The sequence below is a fragment of the Oncorhynchus tshawytscha genome, linkage group LG05, assembly GCF_018296145.1.
Source record: "Oncorhynchus tshawytscha isolate Ot180627B linkage group LG05, Otsh_v2.0, whole genome shotgun sequence".
In the NCBI taxonomy this organism is placed as follows: domain Eukaryota; kingdom Metazoa; phylum Chordata; class Actinopteri; order Salmoniformes; family Salmonidae; genus Oncorhynchus; species Oncorhynchus tshawytscha.
The window spans coordinates 47,114,444-47,138,063 of NC_056433.1; the positions used below are offsets into that span (position 1 = coordinate 47,114,444).

Consider the following 23,620-nt stretch of genomic DNA (forward strand, 5'->3'; position numbering starts at 1 on the left):
ACTTCTATGAAGGAACTATGAATGTTGTTGAACTTCAGAGAGTTGGCTTAACCTGGGGTGGCAGGTAGCCTAGTGGTTAGAGCTTTGGGCTAGTAACCGAAAGGTTGCAAGATCAAATCCCTGAGCAGACAAGTCAAAAATCTTGTATGCCCTTAACCAACAGTGCAGTTCAGAAGCTAAAGTAGATAATGCTTCGGAGGGGATGGTAGCCTTCACACACACACTTGCAAATATATGTTGCGTTTTTTTTGGGACTAGAAAAAAAATGTCCGGAACGTAAAGTTATGTTATTAACCAGTTCCCTTATTTTTAAAATAACTGTTGTGTTTCTTGAATGTATTTTAATGGTGTAACGGCGTTCGTCTGTTGAAAGAGGAGCGGACCAAAATGCAGCGTGGTGGTTACTCATGTTCTTTAATGAAGAAGAACAAACGAACAAATACAAAACAACAAACGTAACACGAAAACCTATACAGCCTATCTTGTGACAACTAACACAGAGACAGGAACAATCACCCACAAACACACAGTGAAACCCAGGCTACCTAAATATGGTTCCCAATCAGAGACAACGAGAATCACCTGACTCTGATTGAGAACCGCCTCAGGCAGCCATAGACTATGCTAGACAACCCTACTCAACCACAATCCCAATACCTACTAAAACCCCAATACAAAACACACCACAAAATAAACCCATGTCACACCCTGGCCTGACCAAATAAATAAAGAAAACACAAAATACTAAGACCAAGGCGTGACAAATGGTTTTTGTTTCTGTTCCCTGAACTGGTTCCAATTCCTGCTTTAAATCCTACCCTGTCATGTCACAGATTAAAAAATAAAATATGACCTTGATTCTCATCTTTTAAACCACAGATCATGGAAACGTGCCATTTTTACATATGTAGACATGGTATGGCGCTGGAGATAATGAATATGAGTTTGAAAAGTGGCGGAATTGCCCTTTAACGTTGTGTGTGTATAGAGTGAGATTCATATTTAAAGACATAAATTAGGGTTGCTGGGACTTTTTTGAATGAGTGCAAAACAGAAGAAATAACATCACCATTTGGACTCCAAAGGTGCCCAGAACACACATTCCAATGATCCAACAATGTAAACGGAGGTGGCTTTTCTGGCTTCCTGCAAGCACAGCTTTTCCTACACTGCACTTCTCATTTTTTCCCGGGACAGCACGCTGATTCTTACTTGATGATGGGCTCTTGATTGTAAGCGGTTGGAATGGTCTTTGGACAAGTTTTGTTAGCAAGCCTTGTTATCCAGGGAAACCTACAATAAGTACATTTACAGCACATTGTTACAGTAAGTTGCAGCTTGAATGTGCTCTGGGTACATTTTCTGCATTCTGCTGGACCTTACTCTGCTCTGCTGGAGTGGTACCATTCCATTCCAACTGCAAAAAGAATAATAGTTGCTTCTGAGTGAGATGTCTGCCCACACCTGTCTTTTGAACCTTGGTACCTCCTTGGCGTTAGAGAGGCACTCTCCAAGGCCGGCACGGTGTTAAAAAAAAGCCTTGCCAGGGAGGAGAAGCCATTCACAGTCAAATGTACAAGCATTTCTAAAGGTTCTGCTGTGTTCCAGCTGCCGGTGGAGACGGTCGTGAAAAGAAAGCCTTTCAGGGACTTCTAGCTGGAGGTCAGTCGCCATTGTAGACGGGACTGAAAGCTTTCCCAGTGTGTGAGGATGCTGCTGCTGCTGCTGCTGCTGCTACTACTGCTGCTGCCTGCCTGCACATTTCTTGCCAGTCACACGTGCGCATACATTTTCTTGTATTATTGTAAATTACAATGTGCAGCAGTGTGACCCAGAATGTCTCCTTTTTCTCTATTTTTCAGTCAGCACACTGATTTTTATTTTCAATGTGCTATTTTATTTTTCACACGTGCACGTTCACATGCATTCACACAGCAAACATACAAGCACATGCATACTCATGACCCTACTGAATGGGTGGCAATATACACACCCCCAGCTCAAACCCTCTGCTCATGTGCTCAGCTCTGTACCTCGCCTATGAGATATAGGCTTTGTATGCAGCGAAGTCTGTTAGAAAGACCATATACTCTGAATATTCACTGAGTGTACAAAACATTTGGAACGCCTGCTCTTTCCATGACAGAGACTGACCCCAGCAATGCTCCCTGTAAGCAGCACATTGACGAGCAGTAGCCCCAAGGCTGCTGCGCAGCTCCACCCGGGACTGCCATGCAGAAGAAATATCAGTCCACAGAGCGAAGCATGAGATTGAACTTCACCTAACTTTCTAGAGCAGTGGGCACCAGCCGGATTGACTGGTCGATCTTCAAGACATTCCTAGTCGATCGCCAAACATTTTTGTTTAAAAAAACAACGGTAAAGCCTTGTTTCTATTTTCTTTTTAATTCTCGGGCTGTTGGCAGTAGGTGCACCCTACTAGTAGGTGCCATTTTGAACCATTTCATGTGTCTGAAGGTACAAATTCTACCTTCCCGGTGGTCCCGGAGAGCAAATCAAGTGCAATAGCCCTACCGCTCGCAAATTGAATGGCTCAGAATACCGTGTCTGCAGTAAAGTAGCAGGCATAAAAGAAAGCTACAGCGAAGTTGATACTGTGAGATTTCAAAACGTTTAAAACCATGACTAGAGAGAGACTGTCAACAAATACAGCAACGAGCTGCTGTTTTTATGATTGAGTTCATGTTTAAGTTCTTACTCAGCACTGTCAACACTTTGTATTCAACACTTTAAAAAGCCATAAAATGTGCTTTCTTCCTATTTCCATTCATCTCTACAACAAGCATTGCAGCAGGATAAATGAGTGTATCCATAGGCTTGCGTTGTTATTATTAGCGGCTTGCGTCTTTTTGAATATCAAGGAATATTTCTCTTTTCTTTTTCATATGAGTAACGACATGAATTTGTGCATAAGGCAGAAATAATGCGGTGTGACTCGAGTTTTGCCATCAGCTGGAAGATAGTCCCTTTTTTTGGTCAGTGTCAGTGGAGGAAAGGGAGAGCGGAAGGACTTTGAGAGGCAGACCCTCAGTCTGCTGCTCTCCCTCCTCTGAGACTGACCATCAGTAAAATGACCACCCAGTAAAATGAAAAGCTCACTCCACTGTGCCTCACAAGTAATACAACAATGGATCTATTACCGGGGTGATCATATTGCCTACCTAATATTTAGACATTTAATTGGAAAAAATGTCCTAAACAACAATACATTGGCAGGCAATTGAAGCAATGATAATGTATTGGGTCTTTAGCTTACTGCACAAACCTCATTGCTATAGTACTGTTTTTAATTGGTTAATGTTGCATAGGCTTACGTTTAAAAACAAATCTGATTGGTAGATCTCGGCTTGCATTTTGACTCCGTGATCTTGACTCAGAAAAGGTTGGTGACCACTGTTCTAGAGTTTTCCCTGTTAACACTATCAACGTTTCCCTTTACTGTGGCTATTGTGATCGAATCAATGCAATATTAGCCACATTCAATGCAACATACTGAAACAAAATGAGCTATGCCAGAGATTTTGTAGGCAGAACACATCGGAGAAGGGTTTTATTGTATTGACACACACGACTCAGCCCGTAGTCTACACAGACTGGTGCAGCATAACCGATCAGAGCAGCAGAGCTGCTTATATGAAATTGACCATTGCCATATGGATCTTTGACATTTACTTTGAACCGGACTGTGTTTACAGCATGAGCGGTCGTGAGTAGATGCGCTTGTTTTGATATTAACGTGAGAGCTGCATGTAGCCACGTGTGCACATTTGATTCATATCCTTTGCTAGTTAGTGAGTTATTAGCCCAATTATAGATCATTTGTAGCCAGCAATGGGGGAGTGATTTGCTTTCTACATTAGCACAAAACATATTTCGAGACAGCTTAAAAAAGAGTCAGGTAAAGATATTTTTTGTTTAAAGAGGCAGTGTTTGGAGACAGGCTTGAATAAGCCAAGTAGCCAGTAGGCAGAGGGTAGCATCATTTGTCTGATTCTCTGTAATAATGGTATGGGAATAATGCATTTTATTTTGTAAAGTTGTTTCTTGCATCAAACAACACATTTTCAGTCACCTCCTTGTCTGAAGGACAAGTAGATAAACAGGTTAAGGTCAAGCCCTGCATGGTTTTTATTTTTATTTTTTTATTCTCATGGAATGTAGGCCTACATTGAACACTACACACTGGCTGCTACTGTAGGCTGAATGATAGAACAGCTATTTCCATGTTATGGGATGTATTTTCTCCATTGTTTTTGATGGTAGGCCACTCTGGTAGGCCTGCATTATGATCAACTAGCCACAGTTGCCTACTTGGCCACTGTTAACTGTAACTTAAAGCGGGTACAGACTCAGTGTTCACAGTAAATGCTCGCTGGAATTTGCACAGAATATTCACAATTGTCAAGTTTGCGCTCAGCAGACCAGACAGGGAACATTGCTGACCAGGTGAAAGCTATGGTGTGTATGTGTATATATATATATATCTTCAAGACAATTGAGACATGGATTGTGTATGTGTGAGGGTGAATGGGTAAGATACAATTTTGAAGTGCCTTTTGAACGGGATACGGTAGTAGGTGCCAGTTTGTGTCAAGAACTGCAACGTTGCTGTGCTTTTCACGCTCAACTGTTTTCCGTGTGTATCAAGAATGGTCCACCACCCAAAGGGCGTCCAGCCAACTTCACACGAGTGCTGGAAGCATTGAAGTCAACGTGGGCCATTGTACCTGTGGAACGCTTTCGACACCTTGTGGTCCATGCCCCAACGAACTAAGGCTGTTCTGAGGGCAGAAAGGGGGTGCAACTTGATATTAGGAAGGTGTTCCTCATGTTTTGTGCACTCAGTGTAGTTTGTAAGATATAGGCCCTCTATGTTGTCTATGAGATGAATGCCATGTTTGTAGTCTGCGTTATAGGCTCTGTACACAGCCTGTGAGATATAGGCTTTGTTTGCAGCCAAGCATTTGAGGAAGACAATACATTCTGTATATAGTTTGAGATATTGATTAGTGCATGTAGTCTGAGATACAGTGCCTATAGAAAGTCACCACCCTTAGATTTCTGAAAATGTTATTGTTGCAAAGTGGGATTAAAATGTATTTAACTCTGGGCTTTCTTGTCAATCTACAAAAGAAGACTGTCAAATGAAAAATAAAACGCTAATATACCTTGATTAGTTAGGTGTTCATTCCCCTGAATCAAAACATGTTAGAAACACCTTTGGCAGCAATTACAGCTGTGAGTTTTTTGGGGGGTAAGTCTCCAAGAGCTTTTCTCTGTCAAGGTGATGGGTATCATGGCTAGGTAGCAATTTAAGTCTTGCCGTAGATTATCAATCAGATTGAAGTCAAAACTGTAACTTGGCCACTCAGTGTCTTCTTGGTAAGCAACTCCAGTGTATATTTTGCTTTGTGTTGTAGGTTATTGTCCTGCTGAAAGGTGAATTGGTCTGTGCTTTGCTCCGTCACGTTTTTCATCCTGAAAACTTCCCGGTCTTTGCCGATGTTAAACATGCCCATACCTTGATGCAGCCGCTAACATGCTTGAAAATAAGGAGGCAGTTATTCAGTGACGTGTTGTTGGATTTGCCCCAAACATAAGGCTTTGCATTTAGGCCAAAAAGTGTGTTCCTTTGCAGTATTACTTTAGTGCCTCGTTGCATGTTTTGCGTATTTCTATTCTGTATATTTTAATATTTTTCACTCTGTCATCATTGTGGAGTCACTACAATGTTGTTGATCCATCTTCGGTTTTTGCTCATCACAGCCATTGAACTCTGTAGCTGTTTTCAAGTTTCCCTTCCTGTCCTGCAGCTCAGTTTAGAAGGACTTCGTCTTTGTGTCTGGGTGGGTTTAATACATCATCCACAGCACAATGATTAATTTGACCATGCTTAAAGATTTTTTCAATATCTCATTTGTCATTGTTAACCATCTAACAATCACTGCCCTTTATAAGGCTTTCCCTGGTCTTGGTAGTTTAATCTGTGCTTGAAATTCAATACCTATCTGGGGGACCTTTTAACCTCTTGATTCTAGCCATCCCGGACCCGGGCTCGTGAATACAGCCTCAAGCTCATTACCATAACGCAACGTTAACTATTCATGAAAATCGCAAATTAAATGAAATAAATATGCTAGCTCTCAAGCTTAGCCTTTTGTTAACAACACTGTCATCTCAGATTTTCAAAATATGCTTTTCAACCATAGCAAAACAAGCATTTGTGTAACAGTATTGATAGCTAGCGTAGCATTTAGCATAAGCATTCAGCAGGCAACATTTTCACAAAAACAAGAAAAGCATTCAAATAAAATCATTTACCTTTGAAGAACTTCAGATGTTTTCAATGAGGAGACTCTCAGTTAGATAGCAAATGTTCAGTTTTTCCAAAAATATTATTTGTTTAGGACAAATCGCTCCGTTTTGTTCATCATGTTTAGCTACGAAAAAAACCTGTATCCAGGAGTGTAATTATCCCCGCAGCTCATTAGCATAACACAACGTTAACTATTCATGAAAATCGCAAATGAAATGAAATAAATATATTAGCTCTCAAGCTTAGCCTTTTGTTAACAACACTGTCATCTCAGATTTTCAAAATATGCTTTTCAACCATAGCAAAACAAGCATTTGTGTAACAGTATTGATAGCTAGCATAGCATTTAGCGTTAGCATTCAGCGGGCAACATTTTCACAAAAACAAGAAAAGCATTCAAATAAAATAATTTACCTTTTTGAAGAACTGGATGTTTTCAATGAGGAGACTCTGTTAGATAGCAAATGTTCAGTTTTTCCTGAAAGATTCTTTGTGTAGGAGAAATCGCTCCGTTTGGTTCGTAACGTTTGGCTACCCAAAAAAAAACGAAAATTCAGTCATCAAAACGCCAAACTGTTTTCCAAATTAACTCCATAATATCGACTGAAACATGGTAAACGTTGTTTAGAATCAATCCTCAAGGTGTTTTTCACATATCTCTTCGATGATATATCGTTCGTGGAAGTCTCCTCTCTCCTCTGAATCACATGGCTGAAAGCGTGCAGCTGAAGATTACGCACCAATTTCGACAAAGGACACCGGGCGGACACCTGGTAAATGTAGTCTCTTATGGCCAATCTCCAATGATATGCCTACAAACACGTCACAATGCTGCAGAAACCTTGGGGAAACGGCAGAATGTGTAGGCTCGTTCAGGGCGCATTCACAGCCATATAAGGAGACAATGGAAAACATTGCCTCAAATTTTGCTCATTTCCTGTTTAAAGTTTCATCTTGGTTTCGCCTGTAGCATCAGTTCTGTGGCACTCACAGATAATATCTGTGCAGTTTTGGAAACATCAGTGTTTTCTTTCCAAAGCTGTTAATTATATGCATAGTCGCATCTTTGTGACAAAATATCTTGTTTAAAATGGGAACGTTTTTTTTATCCATAAATTAAAAGAGCGCCCCCTATATCCAAGAAGTTAGATGTTTAATGTATGGGGACAAAAGAAGGGGGCTAGTCATTCATTCACTTTCACATTCTTTTTTATGAACGCAACAAAATGTGAAAAAAGTTCAGGGCGGTTGTAGACTTTCTATAGGCGCTGTAGCCTCCGCATGTAGTCTGTAGGATCTGAGATAAAGCCTCCGCATGTAGTCTGTAGGATCTGAGATAAAGCCTCTGCGTGTAGTCTGTAGGATCTGAGATAAAGCCTCTGCGTGTAGTCTGTAGGATCTGAGATAAAGCCTCTGCGTGTAGTCTGTAGGATCTGAGATAAAGCATCTGCGTGTACAGTCATGGCCAAAAGTTGAGAATGACCCAAATATTAATTTTCACAAAGTCTGCTGCCTCAGTTTGTATGATGGCAATTTGCATATACTCCAGAATGTTATGAAGAGTGATCAGATGAATTGCAATTCATTGCAAAGTCCCTCTTTGCCATGCAAATTAACGGAATCCCCCCCAAAACTTTTCCACTGCATTTCAGCCCTGCCACAAAAGGACCAGCTGACATCATTGTCAGTGATTCTCTCGTTAACACAGGTGTGAGTGTTGACGAGGACAAGGCTGGAGATCACTCTGTCATGCTGATTGAGTTTGAATAACAGACTGGAACCTTCAAAAGGAGGGTGGTGCAGAAACGGAATAGAGCTAAGCACAGGCAAAGTCCTAGAGGAAAATCTGGTTGTCTTTCCAACAGACACTGGAAGACAAATCCTTTTAATTTTTTCTCTCTCCCCAATTTCGTGGTATCCAATTGGTAGTTAGTCTTGTCTCATCGCTGCAACTCCCGTACGGACTCGGGAGAGGCAAAGGTCACGAGCCGTGCGTCCTCCGAAACACAACCCAACCAAGCCGCACTGCTTCTTCACATAATGCCCACACCAATGTGTCGGAGGAAACACTGTACACCCGGTGACCATGTCAGCGTGCACTGCGTAGGAGTCGCTAGTAGGCGATGGGACAAGGACATCCCTGCCGGCCAAACCCTCCCCTAACCTGGACGACGCTGGGCCAATTGTGAACCGCCCCCATGTGTCTCCCATCCTCCTGCGACACAGCCTCTACTCAAACCCAGAATCTCTAGTGGCACTGCGATGCAGTGCCTTAGACCGCTGCGCCACTCAGGAGGCCCGTGCTGGAAGACAAATCCACCTTTCACCAGGACAATGACCTGAAGCTCAAGGCCAAATATACACTGGAGTTGCTTACCAAGAAGACATTGAATGTTCCTGACCTAGTTACAGTTTTGACTTAAATCTGCTTGAAAATCAATGTTAACACTTGAAAATGGATGTCTAGCGTTGACCAATTTGACAGATTTTGAATATTTATTTTGAATAATAACGGGCAATCCAGGTGTGCAAAGCGCTTCGACTTACCTGGAAAGAATCACAGCTGTATTTGTGCCAAAGGTTATTCGTAACGTTTATTGAATACTTATCTAATCAAGATGTATCAGGGTTTCATTTTCCAATAATAATGCAATTTTTTTTATTCCTCTTTCCAATTTGACAGAGTATTCTGTGTAGCTCGTTGACAAGAAAATTCCAATTAAATCCATTTTAATCCTACTTTGTAACACAACAAAATGTGGATAAAGTCAAGGGTGTGAATACTTTCGGAAAGGCACCACATTATGTTTTTTCCTTTGTAGCCAATCACCCTGCTTGCATGGAGCTGTCTGCTCCACAGCCACTCAATGTGTGAGACAGCCAGGTCCGCTTCAGACCTCATCGCGCTCGAGTGTGTGAGCCAGACGAACGTGTGTGTGTTTTAAAACGCGAATAAGGGTACTTCTCTCAGCTGTTATTGGGAATCAGAGCTCCATCATGAGAGGAGAGCATTAGGCTGCCCAGTTTACAGCAGCCCAGGGGACTGCAGCTCTGGCTTAACACTGGACTAATGTTTGATGACTTCCATTTCAATTTGGATTTAAAATTAGAAATGGATACATCTAACTGTTAGTTTTTAACGATAATAGCAGTGTTCAAATGATACATTGACTCTTTGAAATGTCCGAAGTCTCTAAGGGGTGCCCCACATATCTTTTGACGATTGTGATTGGGGCTCATTTTGATATTTCTAGTTGTTATACAGTGGCCCCACAATCCCCTAGCCCTGCTGTAATTCAAACCCTAATAATAGCATAGGCATTCAATATTGTTCACAAATCGCAAACCTCTCATAATAGAAGACTGGTTGTTCCTGACGAGCCAGAGATGACAAACTGGCCTCTGATATTAAACTCCGGTCCTTGTGTCTTCGGCAGATAGTGACAGCGAGATCTCCAGTGGGACCGGTGATGTGTCCAAAGACTGCCCTGAGAAGATTCTGGAGTCCTGGGGTGGAATCCTCAACAGATGGTAAGACTCACAGGGAGTGTGGCAGTCATGATGACCACAATTGGGCAGTTGTACTGAAAATGTATGGAATCATTGAGTTGAGGAAGATGATGAAGGATTGCATGCATGGGCACACTTTTTCCACAGTAGAGATGTAGCGTTCATAAACATTCATAAAGCCTTCATATGCGTGACGATATAAGTCATACTGTATGTACCATATGGCTGCTCCTTTCACTGAGATTCATCCGTCGTTGATGTACAACACTCTTTATGCGACTGTCATATACACGTCATCTTCTCCCTATGCTTTGTAACTAACCGTAGGTGTATCTCACGAGAGACTAAATGCAAGTCCTAACCGAAAGCTGTAGAGAACTGTTTTATTACTTGAATGAAACGCGTTCACTGTATACATTTTCCGATCATGTGAATTGGTTTGCATTATGTGTGGTCACGTTAATAACATTATTTCAAGGGGCCTCCATTTCAGTCCTCATAAAAATAGACCCAGGAACGCAACATTGATAATGGATATCCCCGCCCATGCCTGTACTGTAGATAGCCTTTTACCCTGATAAGAATTTGCTGCTTTTATGAAGAGTAGAACTCAATGTCTTCATATATATCAGATTCCTAACTACCTCTGTGGTGTGTGTGTCAGGCATGGGAACCTGTCTGTGCGACCTAAGGGCCTGACGGCCCTGGTGAAGCCTGGGGTCCCTGAGGCCCTCAGGGCTGAGGTCTGGCAGCTCCTCTCAGGCTGCCAAAGTGACCAGGACCTGCTTGATAAATACCGCATCCTCATCACCAAGGTAAGGCGAGAAAGGCACGCGCATGCGTGCGCATGCGTGCGCATGCGTGCGCATGCGCACGCGCATGCGTGCGCATGCGTGCGCATGCGTGCGCACGCGTGCGCACGCGTGCGCATGCGTGCGCACTGAGACACACGCAAGCACACTGAAACACACGCAAACACGATGAGACACACACAAGCACACACCTATTTATCGACATCATCTCACGCACAAAGATGTTCACTGATACTAACACCACACTCACACGCTGTGCTCAGTGAATCACATGCTTAAAGACACGCACTCGCACACGATTCGTGATTCTCACATGTATTTGAATGTACTCCAGTTTTGTTGTCTGAAGTGTAAAGGTTGAGAAGTTGCCTTCAAAATGGTTGCATGTTGGCTGTAATTAAAATGTAAGTGTTGCAGAAATTAACACAAGAGTTAGGAAAATACGTGTACTGTATAACCATCATGCAAATTGTCATTTCGAGCGCAGAGACAATCCTTAAAGACGTTGGTGTGAAAAACATGCTCTTCAACTTGGGGTCGGGAAAGTGTAGTAATGATTTGCATCAACGTGCCCTGCAGGAAATCTCTCTCATACCTATTCCAGTAGGTGCCACCTTGCAGTTGTCCCTCGTTCCCCTGGAGAGATCGAAGGACTGTCACAACAGGCCAGTAAATTAGCTCCATAAAGAGCCTTCCGTTTTAGAATTGGAAAAACTTCATGGTCCACACAATTTGGAAATGTCATTGGCTTCACCATGACATGATTGACATAGAAACAGCATTGAAACATCAGAAGCACATCATCGTCAAAGTCATTTCAGTTGAACTTGAATTTGCCCGACAATATCAGTTCAACTAGAATATGCCAGATTGTTTCGATGCATCTTGAATTAACCGGATCATTTGAATTCAACTTGAGTTTTGCCAGATCAGTTCAGTTCAACTTGAATGTGGATGGTCTGATCCCACAGCGAGCCGAGTTGTGCCTTTAGCTAATTCTCTTATGTTTCTCTTGGAGGTATGCTGGTTCTGATGCCAAGTATGGGTGATGGCAGGAGTTTTCCCACAGTAAAAAGGCACTACTGTTAACTCTGGGACAATTTAACAGTCCTCGTGGTTTAAATACATTTTTGGGGGGGATTTGGTTTGACAAGGGGATAGGGAAGGGACATTGGGACACTCGGATTTGAGTGTCTGACAACAAGCAGTATGGCGCTTTCAAAATCTGGGACTTTAGAAAAGGGTCCAACTCAAATGTAGGACTGCCTGAACACTAGACTTGAAATACAATTAAGTTGACTATTAGCTTTAGATAAATATAGCATTTTGAATCGCTCGCTGCACAAGTACAACATGTGTCTAGTATGTGGCGGAACAGCAGTGATATAGTTTCACGTTTATTTCTTCAGCCTTCAGAGATGTAGAGTAGCGGATCTCTGGCATCCTGACCTTCTTAATGTGTGCTACTAGGCAGTAGCCCAGTCATTGTGTGTGACCTCCTTTTACTACACAGACCACGGTTCTATCACCCAGTGTGGGGCGTGTGGAGACCATGTGTCAGACAGAGAGGCTAATCCTATCAGCCCCACTGTTGTCCTGGCACTAAAATGCCACAACTAATGTGAAGCATCATTCTGTGTACTCTGTCTGACAGATACACCCACATAACCCCTAACCAGGCTTACCCACAGCCCCAATTCATTCCACCTTGACTGGTCTCTGCCTAGTCTCTTATCCAACGGCTGGTAGATCATGGCACAAAATCTATTTTGGAGCAGCCATGATTTTTACTACCGTAGAGCTAATTCCAAGGGACTAATATATTTTTTTGCATGAGGACTTGTGAGGAGGTTAAGTAGGCGACAGCCCCTCACTTTGGTGTATAAAACAATACTCATTCCTTTCAGGAGAGGGTCTTAAAATACAACGCACTCTGTGATCATTTGCCTGAAATAGAGGGATTGAAGAGAGCGGGAAAATGGATCCATAAACTAAAGGTTACCGCTCGCGCATGGGGCACTATTATTATTATTATTTTTTTAATGCCGAATGAAACGCAACAGGCTTCTCCTTTGACATGTATTTATGCTGGGCTGTCGTCGTCTCTTGCCTGCCGGTATAAATTTACCCTCGCCTTGCGTCTTTAACCCAAAGCCTCAGTTCTCTCTCTCTTCCGCTCTCTCTCTCTCTCTGTCTCTCTGTGTGTGTGTGTGTGTGTGTGTGTGTGTGTGTGTGTGTGCCCAGCCGCCTTGCCTCCCACGGAAGCAGAAAATAGCAGCAGTCCAGATGAGCTCCTAAATATACCACAACACTAGCTTACGTAAGGAAGGTTATGTTACAGAATATCTTGGTGAGCGTTCACTCAATCATTGTAATTCTTTGAGTGTGCTCCCTTCCTTATTGCATGTAATGATATTGATAGACTGGGTGCCCGGTGCTATTAATAGCCAGCTAAAATCCCAGGGGGGGGCTCGACGTCTGCGTTATTAATGGGCCGATCTCCCCTCAATGATGATTCTAATGCTGATTGAATCCCAAGGAATTGTGCCGTGGCTGGTTATGGGGGTATAAATCAGGGCACATTTCACTCTGCTTTCTGATGGTGACACTCATATTTGACAGTGACTCAGAATTGCACGTGACGCTAGACAAGACGACACTGGGTTGGGTTGTACTGCAGGAAAAGGGATTTATTGGGAGGAGAGAGGGCTGTTCTCTGCTCTTGTGTATTTTCAAGTCATTTTTTGAGGCTCACATTGAATGTTTTTGGTAGGACGTGTACAGTATAAGAAACGTTATCCGGCAAGTTGCCGTTGACTTTGTCGAAGCTAATACTCAGGTGTCTGGGTTGCCACAGCAGACAAATCATGCCTTTTTTGCTCTGCAAGAATTCACGTTTAAGTTTTAAACTTTTGTGCCATTATTATTATTATTATTATTATTATTATTATTAGTATTATTTTTTAAATAAAAAATGTACTTGGCTGAATGTCATTTTAAACAAGCGTTTTCTCCGAACATAAAGGATGTTTTTGTTTGTGTGGTTCCCTGGTAGCCTAACTCCTGGATACCAGTTTTGATATGGTTAAGTGTCGTACCCTCTTCACTTTAACATTACATGTAGTCTGCATGCATTCACACACACTCTTCCTCGTTGTCGGTCTTCAGATTATTGCTAAATTGCAAATAACTCAGTTCCCAGTCTGTGGCACTTTGTTGGGAGTAGATTTTTCACAACCTTTTACTCTCCCTGTGTGATCTTTCAAAGGTGTGCTGCTGTTGAACCATGGCTTTAAAAAAAGATTGAAAGCTATTTGGAGTCTGCTCCTCAGAAAGGCACTTACACTGTAGTGCTGCCAATTCACATTACAGTTAGAGTTCCTCTGTCGGGATCAATCAAAACCAATGACAAAAGTTGGATGGAGGTTCAAATTGGAAGTCTCGAAAAATAGTGTTGGCCTGTCTCTGAGATTGGAAGTCACCGATGTCTGTGGAAAGAAATGATTGTTTTGCCAGAATGAAGATTGATTTTTCATCTTCTGTGATTATCAGGTATTTCACGATTCACAAAACTTAAATTGACATCATTATCAATATTTCAATTATTTGCTCACTAGGCCTATCTATATCTCGAATGTACTATGAGAACAATATTTGATAATTACTCTTTTTACAATTGCAGGGATGCACTATACTGATTTTTTGTTGTTGTTTGTTTCTCTAAAGAGCCTGTATGATTGGATGAAACATGAAAAACGTATTCTGCAGCTCAAGCCACAGTTGGTACAGACAGACTGTCCCAGTCCAAGGAGTAAAATCGCTCTCTTCAGAGGCTGTGCCGCTGTCAAGTCTCACCTGGATCCCACTAATGCATTCTCTTCCTCTTCTTCAGGCCCGCAATGAACAACAGTTCAGTCTTTCTGAAGGATATAATTAAATCTTCGATGAGGGACCTTTGTCTTTCTAAAGGTGCTTCAGCTCCATTTTTATGTCATATTTTGCCCGCACTCCAGCTAGCTCTGCAGTGGCATTTAGTGAGTCTGCAATCAAAGGTAGCATCAGGAGTGTAGAGTCGGACTAGAATTAATCAGACACCCACGCGTGGTAACCCACAGACAATGCTGTACAAATGTAAACCGGGGGGGGGGGAGCTGCCATGGAAACACGCTTGGATTTGAGTTCATTCTACTTGTGATGCTCTTCCGTGCCCATATTCTGTTTGTCTGATTTAGACCCTTCTAATGTGATGCTCCCAGATACTGGCTTGACTTTGCTGCTCTTTGAACTCATTTATCATTTTGTTGTTACTATGGTAATAAGACATTATTCATGATTAACTTTGGCAGGCTGTATTAATTTGTCCCATTTCGGCTATCACATTGCCGCAAATTGGTTTGGAGGGTGACAGAGCTAAGCGCCTATTGATTGGCCTCCAAAAATGCTAATCCTAAAATGCTAAATAAATAAACCGTTCTCAAATTGCCTACTTCCCTGGTCAATAGACTACTTGCTAGATTAGGTTTTAAGATAATGAAGATGGAATTTTGGTGGCGTATCAATTGAAATGATTACTGTACTCAATTGCGCCAAGAGCAGTGTTCGTACGGTCAGGTAAAGTCATGGAATTTTTAAATGGTGTTTTCCAGGTCTGGAAAAGTTTTGAGAAACACAAGGAAATTTATTTAATAATTTCTGTCAATGTAGTTTATTTAGGCACAGTTCGTAAATATTTGATCAATCAGATAAAAATCTAAATATCAGCCAGGATCGGAATGACACTGGCACATCTGTAGTGCGAGACGAGCGGCCTTTGCTCAAGGAAAGGGAGACAGTCGTACATTGCAGCAGCAGGTAGGCCTAGCCTATAACATATGATAGAGATGTATTTCAACCGTCTTTCGGTTATACAAAGTTGATTTACTTTTTTGAATGATTCATTTAAACAATAATTTTTTGACAAAACGTATGATTCACTTTGCATTGTATTAGTTGGGATTGGTTTCAATCGCGTTGAATCAAAATAATTTGTGAATTGTGAACATACATTTTAGGAATAAAGATTAGATGTAGCCTTTCTTTTGGATTAGGCAATGCGATTTCAAAACTTATTTTGTAGATACAGTGCATTCGGAAAGTATTCAGACCCCTTCCTCTTTTCCCCTTTAAAAAAAATATGTTACAGCCTTATTCTTAAATGGATAAACATTAAAAAAACTCAATCTACACACAATACCAATAATAAGTGAAAAGAGGTTTTTAGATTTTTTTTTTGCAAAATACAAAACAGATACTTTATTTACCAAAGTATTCAGACCCTTTGCTATGAGACTCGAAATGGAGCTCAGGTGCATCCTGATCATCCTTGAGATGTTAATACAACTTAACCTGTGGTAAATTCATTTAGTTGGACTTTATTTGGAAAGGCGCACATCTGTCTATATAAGGTCCAACAGTTGACAGTGCATGTCAGAGAAAAAAAAACAAGCCATGAGGTCGAAGGAATTGTCAGTAGATCTCCGAGACAGGATTGTGTCGAGGCACAGATATGGGGAAGGGTACCACAAATTGTCTGCAGTTTTGAAGGTCACCCAAAACAGTGGCCTCCATCATTCTTAAATGGAAGAATATTGGAAACACCATGACTCTTTCTAGACCTGGCCGCACAGCCAAACAGCAATCAGGGGAGAAAGGCCTCGGTCAGGGAGGTGACCGATGGTCACTCTGACAGAGCTCCAGAGTTCCTCTGTGGAGATGGGAGAACCTTCCAGAAGGACAACCATATCTGCAGCACTCCACCAATCAGGCCTTTATGGTAGTGGCCAGATGGCAGCCAATCCTCCGTAAAAGGCACATGACCAGTCCACTTGGAGTTTGCCAAAAGGCACTTAGACTCTCAGACCATGAGAAACAAGATTCTCTGGTCTGATGAAACCAAGATTGAATTCTTTGGCCTGAATGCATCTGGAGGAAACATGGCACCATCCCTACGGTGAAGCATGGTGGTGGCAGCATCATGCTGTGGGGATGTTTTTTAGCGGCAGGGACTGGGAGTTTAATCAGGATCGAGGCAAAGATGAACGGAGCAAAGTATAGAGAGATCCTTGATGGAAACCTGCTCCAGAGCTCTCAGGACCTCAAGACTATGGCACAGGTTCACCTTCCAATAGGGCAACAACACTAAGCACACAGCCAAGACAATGCAGGAGGGGCTTCGGGACAAGTCTTTGAATGTCCTTGAGTGGCCCAGCCAGAGGCCGGACTTGAACCCAATCGAACATCTCTGGAGAGACTTGAAAATAGCTGCATTGATGCTCCCCCATCCAACCTAACAGCTTGAGGATCTGCAGAGAAGAATGGAAGAAATACTTATTTAAATATTTCATTTTTTTAATGCATTTGCAAAAATGTCTAAAATCCTGTTTTTGCTTTGTCATTATGGGGTATTGTGTGTAGATTGATGAGGGAAAAATAGCAATGTAATCAATTTTAGAATAAGGCTGTAACATAACAAAGTGGAAAAAGTTAATGGGTCTGTATACTTTCCAAATGCGCTGTACTTCCAGTTGATTTGGGCATCCAAAGTATGGGACATTGCGATTTAATAGATTCTAGTCAGTCTGCAAAGTAAACACTTCAAAGGTAGCTAGGATTATTATGAGTAAACTAGAAAAGTTACATTTCCTGAACATTTGTGGGCTTGCGTCAAACTCAGTCAAAATATTTGTTGCCTACCATAGCCATTTGGTCTTTGATATGTTGAATTATTAAATTATTAAATTATTTTAAAAGGCCTAAAACGTATTAGGTTTTAATGTTGCAATGGTTTTTATCAAGGGTGGTCAACCATCCTCTAGGTAGGAGAGCTAATGTAGGTGCAGGCTTTTATTCCAGTCCCCCTCTTAACAAACTACATTTTAGAAATTAGCTGCTCAACTGGGCCTTGATAAACCGGCTCTGATGTGTTTGAGCAGCCTTGTTGAAAAGTCTGCACACCCAGTAGTTCTCCAGGCTGAGGGTTGGCCACATGTGTTTTATATAGTTGCCAAACAGGTTTACTACTTTTTGGGGGGGTTAAGTGCCTTGCTCAACAACAGGAGATGGTACATGGGATCAGAGAGCCGCCTCCCAGTGTTGGTACCACATTACGGCAATTTTTTTGTTGTTGATTGCATAGACGCTGCCAATTGGTGGGAATGAAAATTGGGTTTTAAGTCATGAAATTCCATCCGACAAAATGTGTATGAACCCTGCAAGAGGCAATTCTGAATTGTTGCATGTCTCTTGCAGTAGACTGTTTCAGCCTGTGCAGGTGAAATGGTTATGTAAATCTCTTTCATTTCACATATTCAAATAGATAATCTACACTTCTCCTTCCATCAAATTCATTTCTGGGATTCCTCTGGGTTTCAGCCCTGTCTTCTCTGTCATTGTTCCAGCCCTAGCCTACCCCTGTGTTCAGTTCCCGAGCTGTCATCCCTTTCTGCATGAGAAGTGCCCTTGGGCTCAGTGAGTATCTGTCACTCACAATACCCCCCTCAGTGTCTTCAGGCCAGCTGCACTACTGGGCCACAGCCCTGCCCACCAGCCCCCAACCCCCCCTTCACAATGAAGTCCTGTTTACAGCCCCTCAAGCACTATAGGGACTTTAATGCAACCCACCACCTTCATATACTCAACTCCTGTTCTCACAGCCCGGTAGGCTCCATTAACAGTGCACACCATGCTTTGTCTTCACCCCCCTGAAGAATCACTGACCTGAAAAACAAGAGATTTGATTTCTTGTCGAAGAAACACATGCTTGGTTTTACCGTTTGACACCAAAAAACACAATGGCGAAGAGGGGAAAGGAATGGCCGTGGCAACAATAAACTATGATTTTTTTTTTCACTTGTCATTCATCTGGGATATAGGATGCATGTTTCAGGGTGTATGTAATTTTTAAAAATGCTCCCGCCGAACAGATCTTTTCGCTTTTCATAAGATCATTGTGTTGTATTTGTACAGGAACAGAGCTGTGCTCAGTGCTGCTGCCCCAGAAATTACAGTTTGTATTAGGGAGAAACACACCAAAGCCCAAAACTCCTCTGGTCGTGAGTGTGAAGGCCACATCACAACAGTTCTCTGGCTGTCCTTGGGTCAGGCTGAGGCCCAAGCAAGAGCCAACTGCACAACTGGGAATCCAATGAGCTTTCTCTGACATATAATAATATAAGAGCTTGATGCAGAAAAAGTTGTATAAAACAGTAGTAAAAAAGGTAAATATAACTAAAATGTTTCTTGGGAACAGGAACAATGGTGGCCATCATGAAGCATGTTGGGACAGCAAACTGTGATAGGGATTTTTTAACATTTTTTAAACTAGGCAAGTCAGTTAAGAACAAATTCTTATTTTCAATGATAGCCTAGGAACAGTGGGTTAACTGCCTGTTCAGGGGCAGAGCGACAGATTTGTAGGTTGTCAGCTCAGGGATTTGAACTTGCAACCTTTCGGTTACAAGTCCAACGCTCTAACCACTAGGCTACCCTGCCGCCCTGAATATGTCTGTGAACACACCAGCCAGCTGCTCTGTGCATGGTCTGAGGACCATGCACAGGGATCCCATCTGGGCCGGCAGACTTGCGAGGGTTAACACGTTTAAATGTTTTTCTCACGTTGGCCACGGAGAAGGAGAGCCCACATGCTTTGGTAGTGGGCCGTGTCATTGGCACTGTATTGTCCTCAAAGTGAGAAAAGAGGTTGTTTTAATTTGTCTGGAAGCAAGACGTCGATTTCCGCAACGGGGCTGGTTTTCTTTTTGTAATCCGTGATTGACTGTAGACCCTGCAACATATGTCTCGTGTTTGAGCAGTCAAATTGCCACTCTACTTTGTCTCTATACTGACGCTTTGCATGTTTTGATTGCCTTGCGGAGGGAATAACTGCACTGTTTGTATTCGGTCATGTTTCCAGTCGCCTTGGCATGATTAAAAGCCGGTGGTTCGCGCTTTCAGTTTTACTCGAATGCTGCCATCCATTCACTGTTTCTGGTTCGGGAAGGTTTAAATAGTCACTTGGGGTACTCAGATGCACTTGCTAATACATTTGCTCACCGAGTCGGCGTATATGTCAATGTTGTTGTCTTAGGCTACCTGGAACGTATCCCAGTTCACGTGATCGAAGCAATCTTGAAGCATGGAATCCGATTGGTCAGACCAGCGTTGGATAGACCTGAGCATGGGCGTTTCCTGATTGTTTCTGCCTATAGGATGGGAGCAAAAAAATGGAGTCATGGTCAAATTTGCTGAAGTGAGGGTGGGGGAGGGCTTTGTATGCATCATGGAAGTTAGAGTAGCAATGATCCAGAATGCTACCAGCTTGTGTCGCGTATTTGATATGCTGATAGAAGTTAGGAAACCTTGTTTTCAGATTAGCTTTGTTAAAATCCCAAGCTACAATAAATGCAGCCTCAGGATATATGGTTTCCAGTTTACATAGAGTAAAGAGCATTCTCTCGCAGGTGTTCCTTTTGTCTAGGTGTGAAAGGGCAGTGTGGAGTGCAATAGAGATTGCGTCATCTGTGGATCTGTTGGGGCGGTATGTGAATTGTAGTAAGTCTAGTGTTTTTGGGATGATGTTGTGAGCCATAACCAGCCGTTCAAAGCACTTCATGGCCACAGACGTGAGTGCTATGGGGCGGTAGTCATTTAGGTCGGTTACCTTGGCGTTCTTGGGCACAGGGACTATGGTGGTCTGCTTGAAACACAGATTAGTGTCCCGCTCTAGACTTTAGCTCAGTGCAGATGTTGCCTGTAATCCATGGCTTCTGGATGGGATATGTACATATGGACACTGTGTGGATGACATCGTTGATGCACTTTTTGATGAAGCTGGTGACTGATGTGGTATACTCCTCAATGCCATCGAATGAATCCCGGAACATATTCTAGTCTGTGCTATTAAGGCTGTAGCTTGTCATCCTCGTCATCAGACCACTTTCGTATTGAGCGAGTCACTGGTACTTCCTGCTTGAGTTTTTTTTCTTCTTGTAATCAGGAGGATAAAATTAGGGTCAGATTTGCCAATTGGAGGGTGAGGGAGAGATTTGTAAGTGTCTGTGTGTGGAGTTTTTCTTTCTGGTTGTACATGTAACATGCTGGTAGAAAACTGATTTAAGTTTTCCAGCATTAAAGCCCCCCGCCACTAGGACCGCCGCTTCTGGGTGAGCATTCGCTTGTTTGCTTATGGCCTTATACAGCACTTAATAGATAAATAGAATAAATAGACTGCTATGAAAAATATAGATAAACTCTCTTGATAAATAGTGTGGTCGACAGGTTATGAGGTACTCTTCTTCAGGGGAGCATAACCTTGAGACTTCCTTAATATTAGAGATCGCACACCAACTTTTGTTGACAAATTGACACAGACCACCACCCCTCATCTTACCAGAGGTGGTTCTGTCCTGCCGATGCATGGAAAACTCGGCCAACTATTCTCGTTCAGCCACGACTCAGTGACACGTAAGATATTATTAGTTTTTAATGTCCCGTTGGTAGGATAGTCTCAAATGGAGCTCATCCAGTTTATTCTCCAGTAATTGCTTGTTCGCCAGTAAGACTGATGGTAAAGGCGGATTATCCACTCGCCAATGAATTCTCCCCAAGCTGTTCATTGACTACAGCTCTGCTTTCAACAGCTCAGTGCCCTACAAGCTCATCCGTTAGCTAAGGTCCTTGGGACTGAACGCCTCTCTCTGCAACTGAATCCTGGACTTCCTGACGGGCCGCCCCCAGGTGGTGAGGATAGGCAACAATACATCCTCCATGCTGACCCTGAGGGGTGTGTGCTCAGTCCTCTCCTGTACTCCCTGTTCACCTATGACTGCGTGGCCGCGCACAACTCCAACATAACCATTAAGTTTGCCGACGACACAACGGTGGTAGGATTGATCACCAATGACAATGAGACAGCCTGTAGGGAGGAGGTCAGAGACCTGGCAGTGTGGCACCAGGACAACAACCTCCTGTCCCTCAAAGTGGGCAAGACAACGGACCTTATCGTGGATTACAGGAAACAGAGGGCCGAACATGCCCACATTCACATCAAGGGGGCTGTAGTAGAGCATGTGTCTAGAGGTTCCTCTGTGTCCACATCACTAAGGATCTATCATGGCCCACACAGTCGTATAGAGAACACGACAACGCCTCTTCCCCCTCAGGAGGCTGAAAATATTTGTGAACGACCCTCAGATCCTCAAAGTTCTACAGCTGCACCATTTGAGAGCATCTTGACTGGCTATATCACTGTTTGGTATGGCAACTGCTCGGCATCCAATCGCAAGGCTCTACAGAGGGTAGTGCGTACAGCCCTGTACATCACTAGGGCCAAACTGGGGCTATGTACATCACTGGTGCCCCAAAAATGGTCAAAGACTCCAGCCACCCAAGTCATAGACTGTTCTTTTTGCTACCTAGCGGCAAGCGATACCGGAACACCAAGTCTGTGACCAAAAGGCACCTGAATAGCTTCTACCCCAAATCCACAAGACTGCTGAACATTCATCAAATGGCTACATGGACAATTTACATGTATTTTTATTTATTTAACCAGTTAGGCCAGTTGAGAACAAGTTCTTATTTACACCTGCAACCTGGCCAAGATAAAGCAAAGCAGTGCGACACAAACAACAACAGAGTTACACATGGAATAAACAAGCGTACAGTCAATAACACAATAGAGAAAAAGAAAGTTTATATACAGTGTGTGCAAATGGCGTGAGGAGGTAAGGCAATAAGTAGGCCATAGTAGCAAGTAATTACAATTTAGCAAATTAACACTGGAGTGATAGATGTGCAAGTAGAAATAATGGTGTGCAAAAGAACAGAAAAGTAAAAAAAAAACAATGTGGGGATGCGGTAGGTAGATTGGATGAGCTATTTACAGATGGGCTATGTACAGCTGCAGCGATCGGATAGCTGATGTTTAAAGTTAGTGAGGGAAATATAAGTTTCCAGCTTCAGCGATTTTTGCATTTCGTTCCAGTCATTGGCAGCAGAGAACTGTAAGGAAATGCGGCCGAAGGAGGTGTTGGCTTTGGGTATGACCAGTGAGATATACCTGCTGGAGCGTGTGGTACGGGTGGGTGTTATTATCTTGACCAGTGAGCTGACATAAGGCGGCAAAGACTTATAGATGACCTGGAGCAAGTGGGTCTGGCGACGAATATGTAGCAAGGGCCAGCTGATTAGAGCATACAGGTCTCAGTGGTGGGTGGTATATGGGGCTTTGGTGACAAAACGGATGGCACTGAGATGGACTCCATCCAGTTTGCTGAGTAGAGTGTTGGAGGCTTTTTTATAAATGACATCGCCGAAGTCGAGGATCGGTAGGATAGTCAGTTTTACTAGGGTATGTTTGGCGGCATGAGTGAAGGAGGCTTTGTTTTGGAATGGAAAGCTGATTCTAGATTTAATTTTGGATTGGAGATGTTTAATATGGGTCTGGAAGGAGAGTTTACAGTGTAGCCAGACACCTAGGAATTTGTAGTTGTCCACATATTCTAAGTCCGAACCATCCAGAGTAGTGATGTTAGTCGAGCGGGCGGGTGCGGGCAGCGAACGGTTGAAAAGCATGCATTTAAGAGTAGTTGGAGTCCATGGAAGGAGTGTTGTATGTCATCAAAGCTCGTTTGGAGGTTTGTTAACCTTTCTGGGATATGTGGGACGGTAGCGTCCCACCTCTTCAACAACCAGTGAAATTGCAGGGCGCCAAATTCAAAACAACAGAAATCCCATAATTAAAATTGGTCAAACATACAAGTATTTTACACCATGTTAAAGATAAACTTGTTGTAAATCCAAATCTTCAATAATGTTTCAACCGGATAATTCCTTTGTCTGTAGAAATGCAATGGAACGCAGCTAACTCTCACGGAGTGCGCGAGACTGAGCTCATGGCACTCTGCCAGACACCTGACTCAAT

At 42.8% G+C, this 23,620-nt stretch overlaps 1 protein-coding gene across 2 annotated transcripts in view; it reads left to right on the forward strand.

Annotated features, from left to right (window-relative positions):
• The window catches only part of LOC112250681 (RAB GTPase activating protein 1-like), a 160,674-nt gene that overhangs the window by 48,010 nt on the left and 89,044 nt on the right, over positions 1-23,620 (forward strand). For both annotated transcript variants that reach the window (XM_024421026.2, XM_024421027.2), the window contains exons 12-13: positions 9,775-9,868; positions 10,512-10,662. In XM_024421026.2, coding sequence (XP_024276794.1) covers positions 9,775-9,868; positions 10,512-10,662 — 245 coding nt within the window. The remainder of the gene's footprint in view (positions 1-9,774; positions 9,869-10,511; positions 10,663-23,620) is intronic.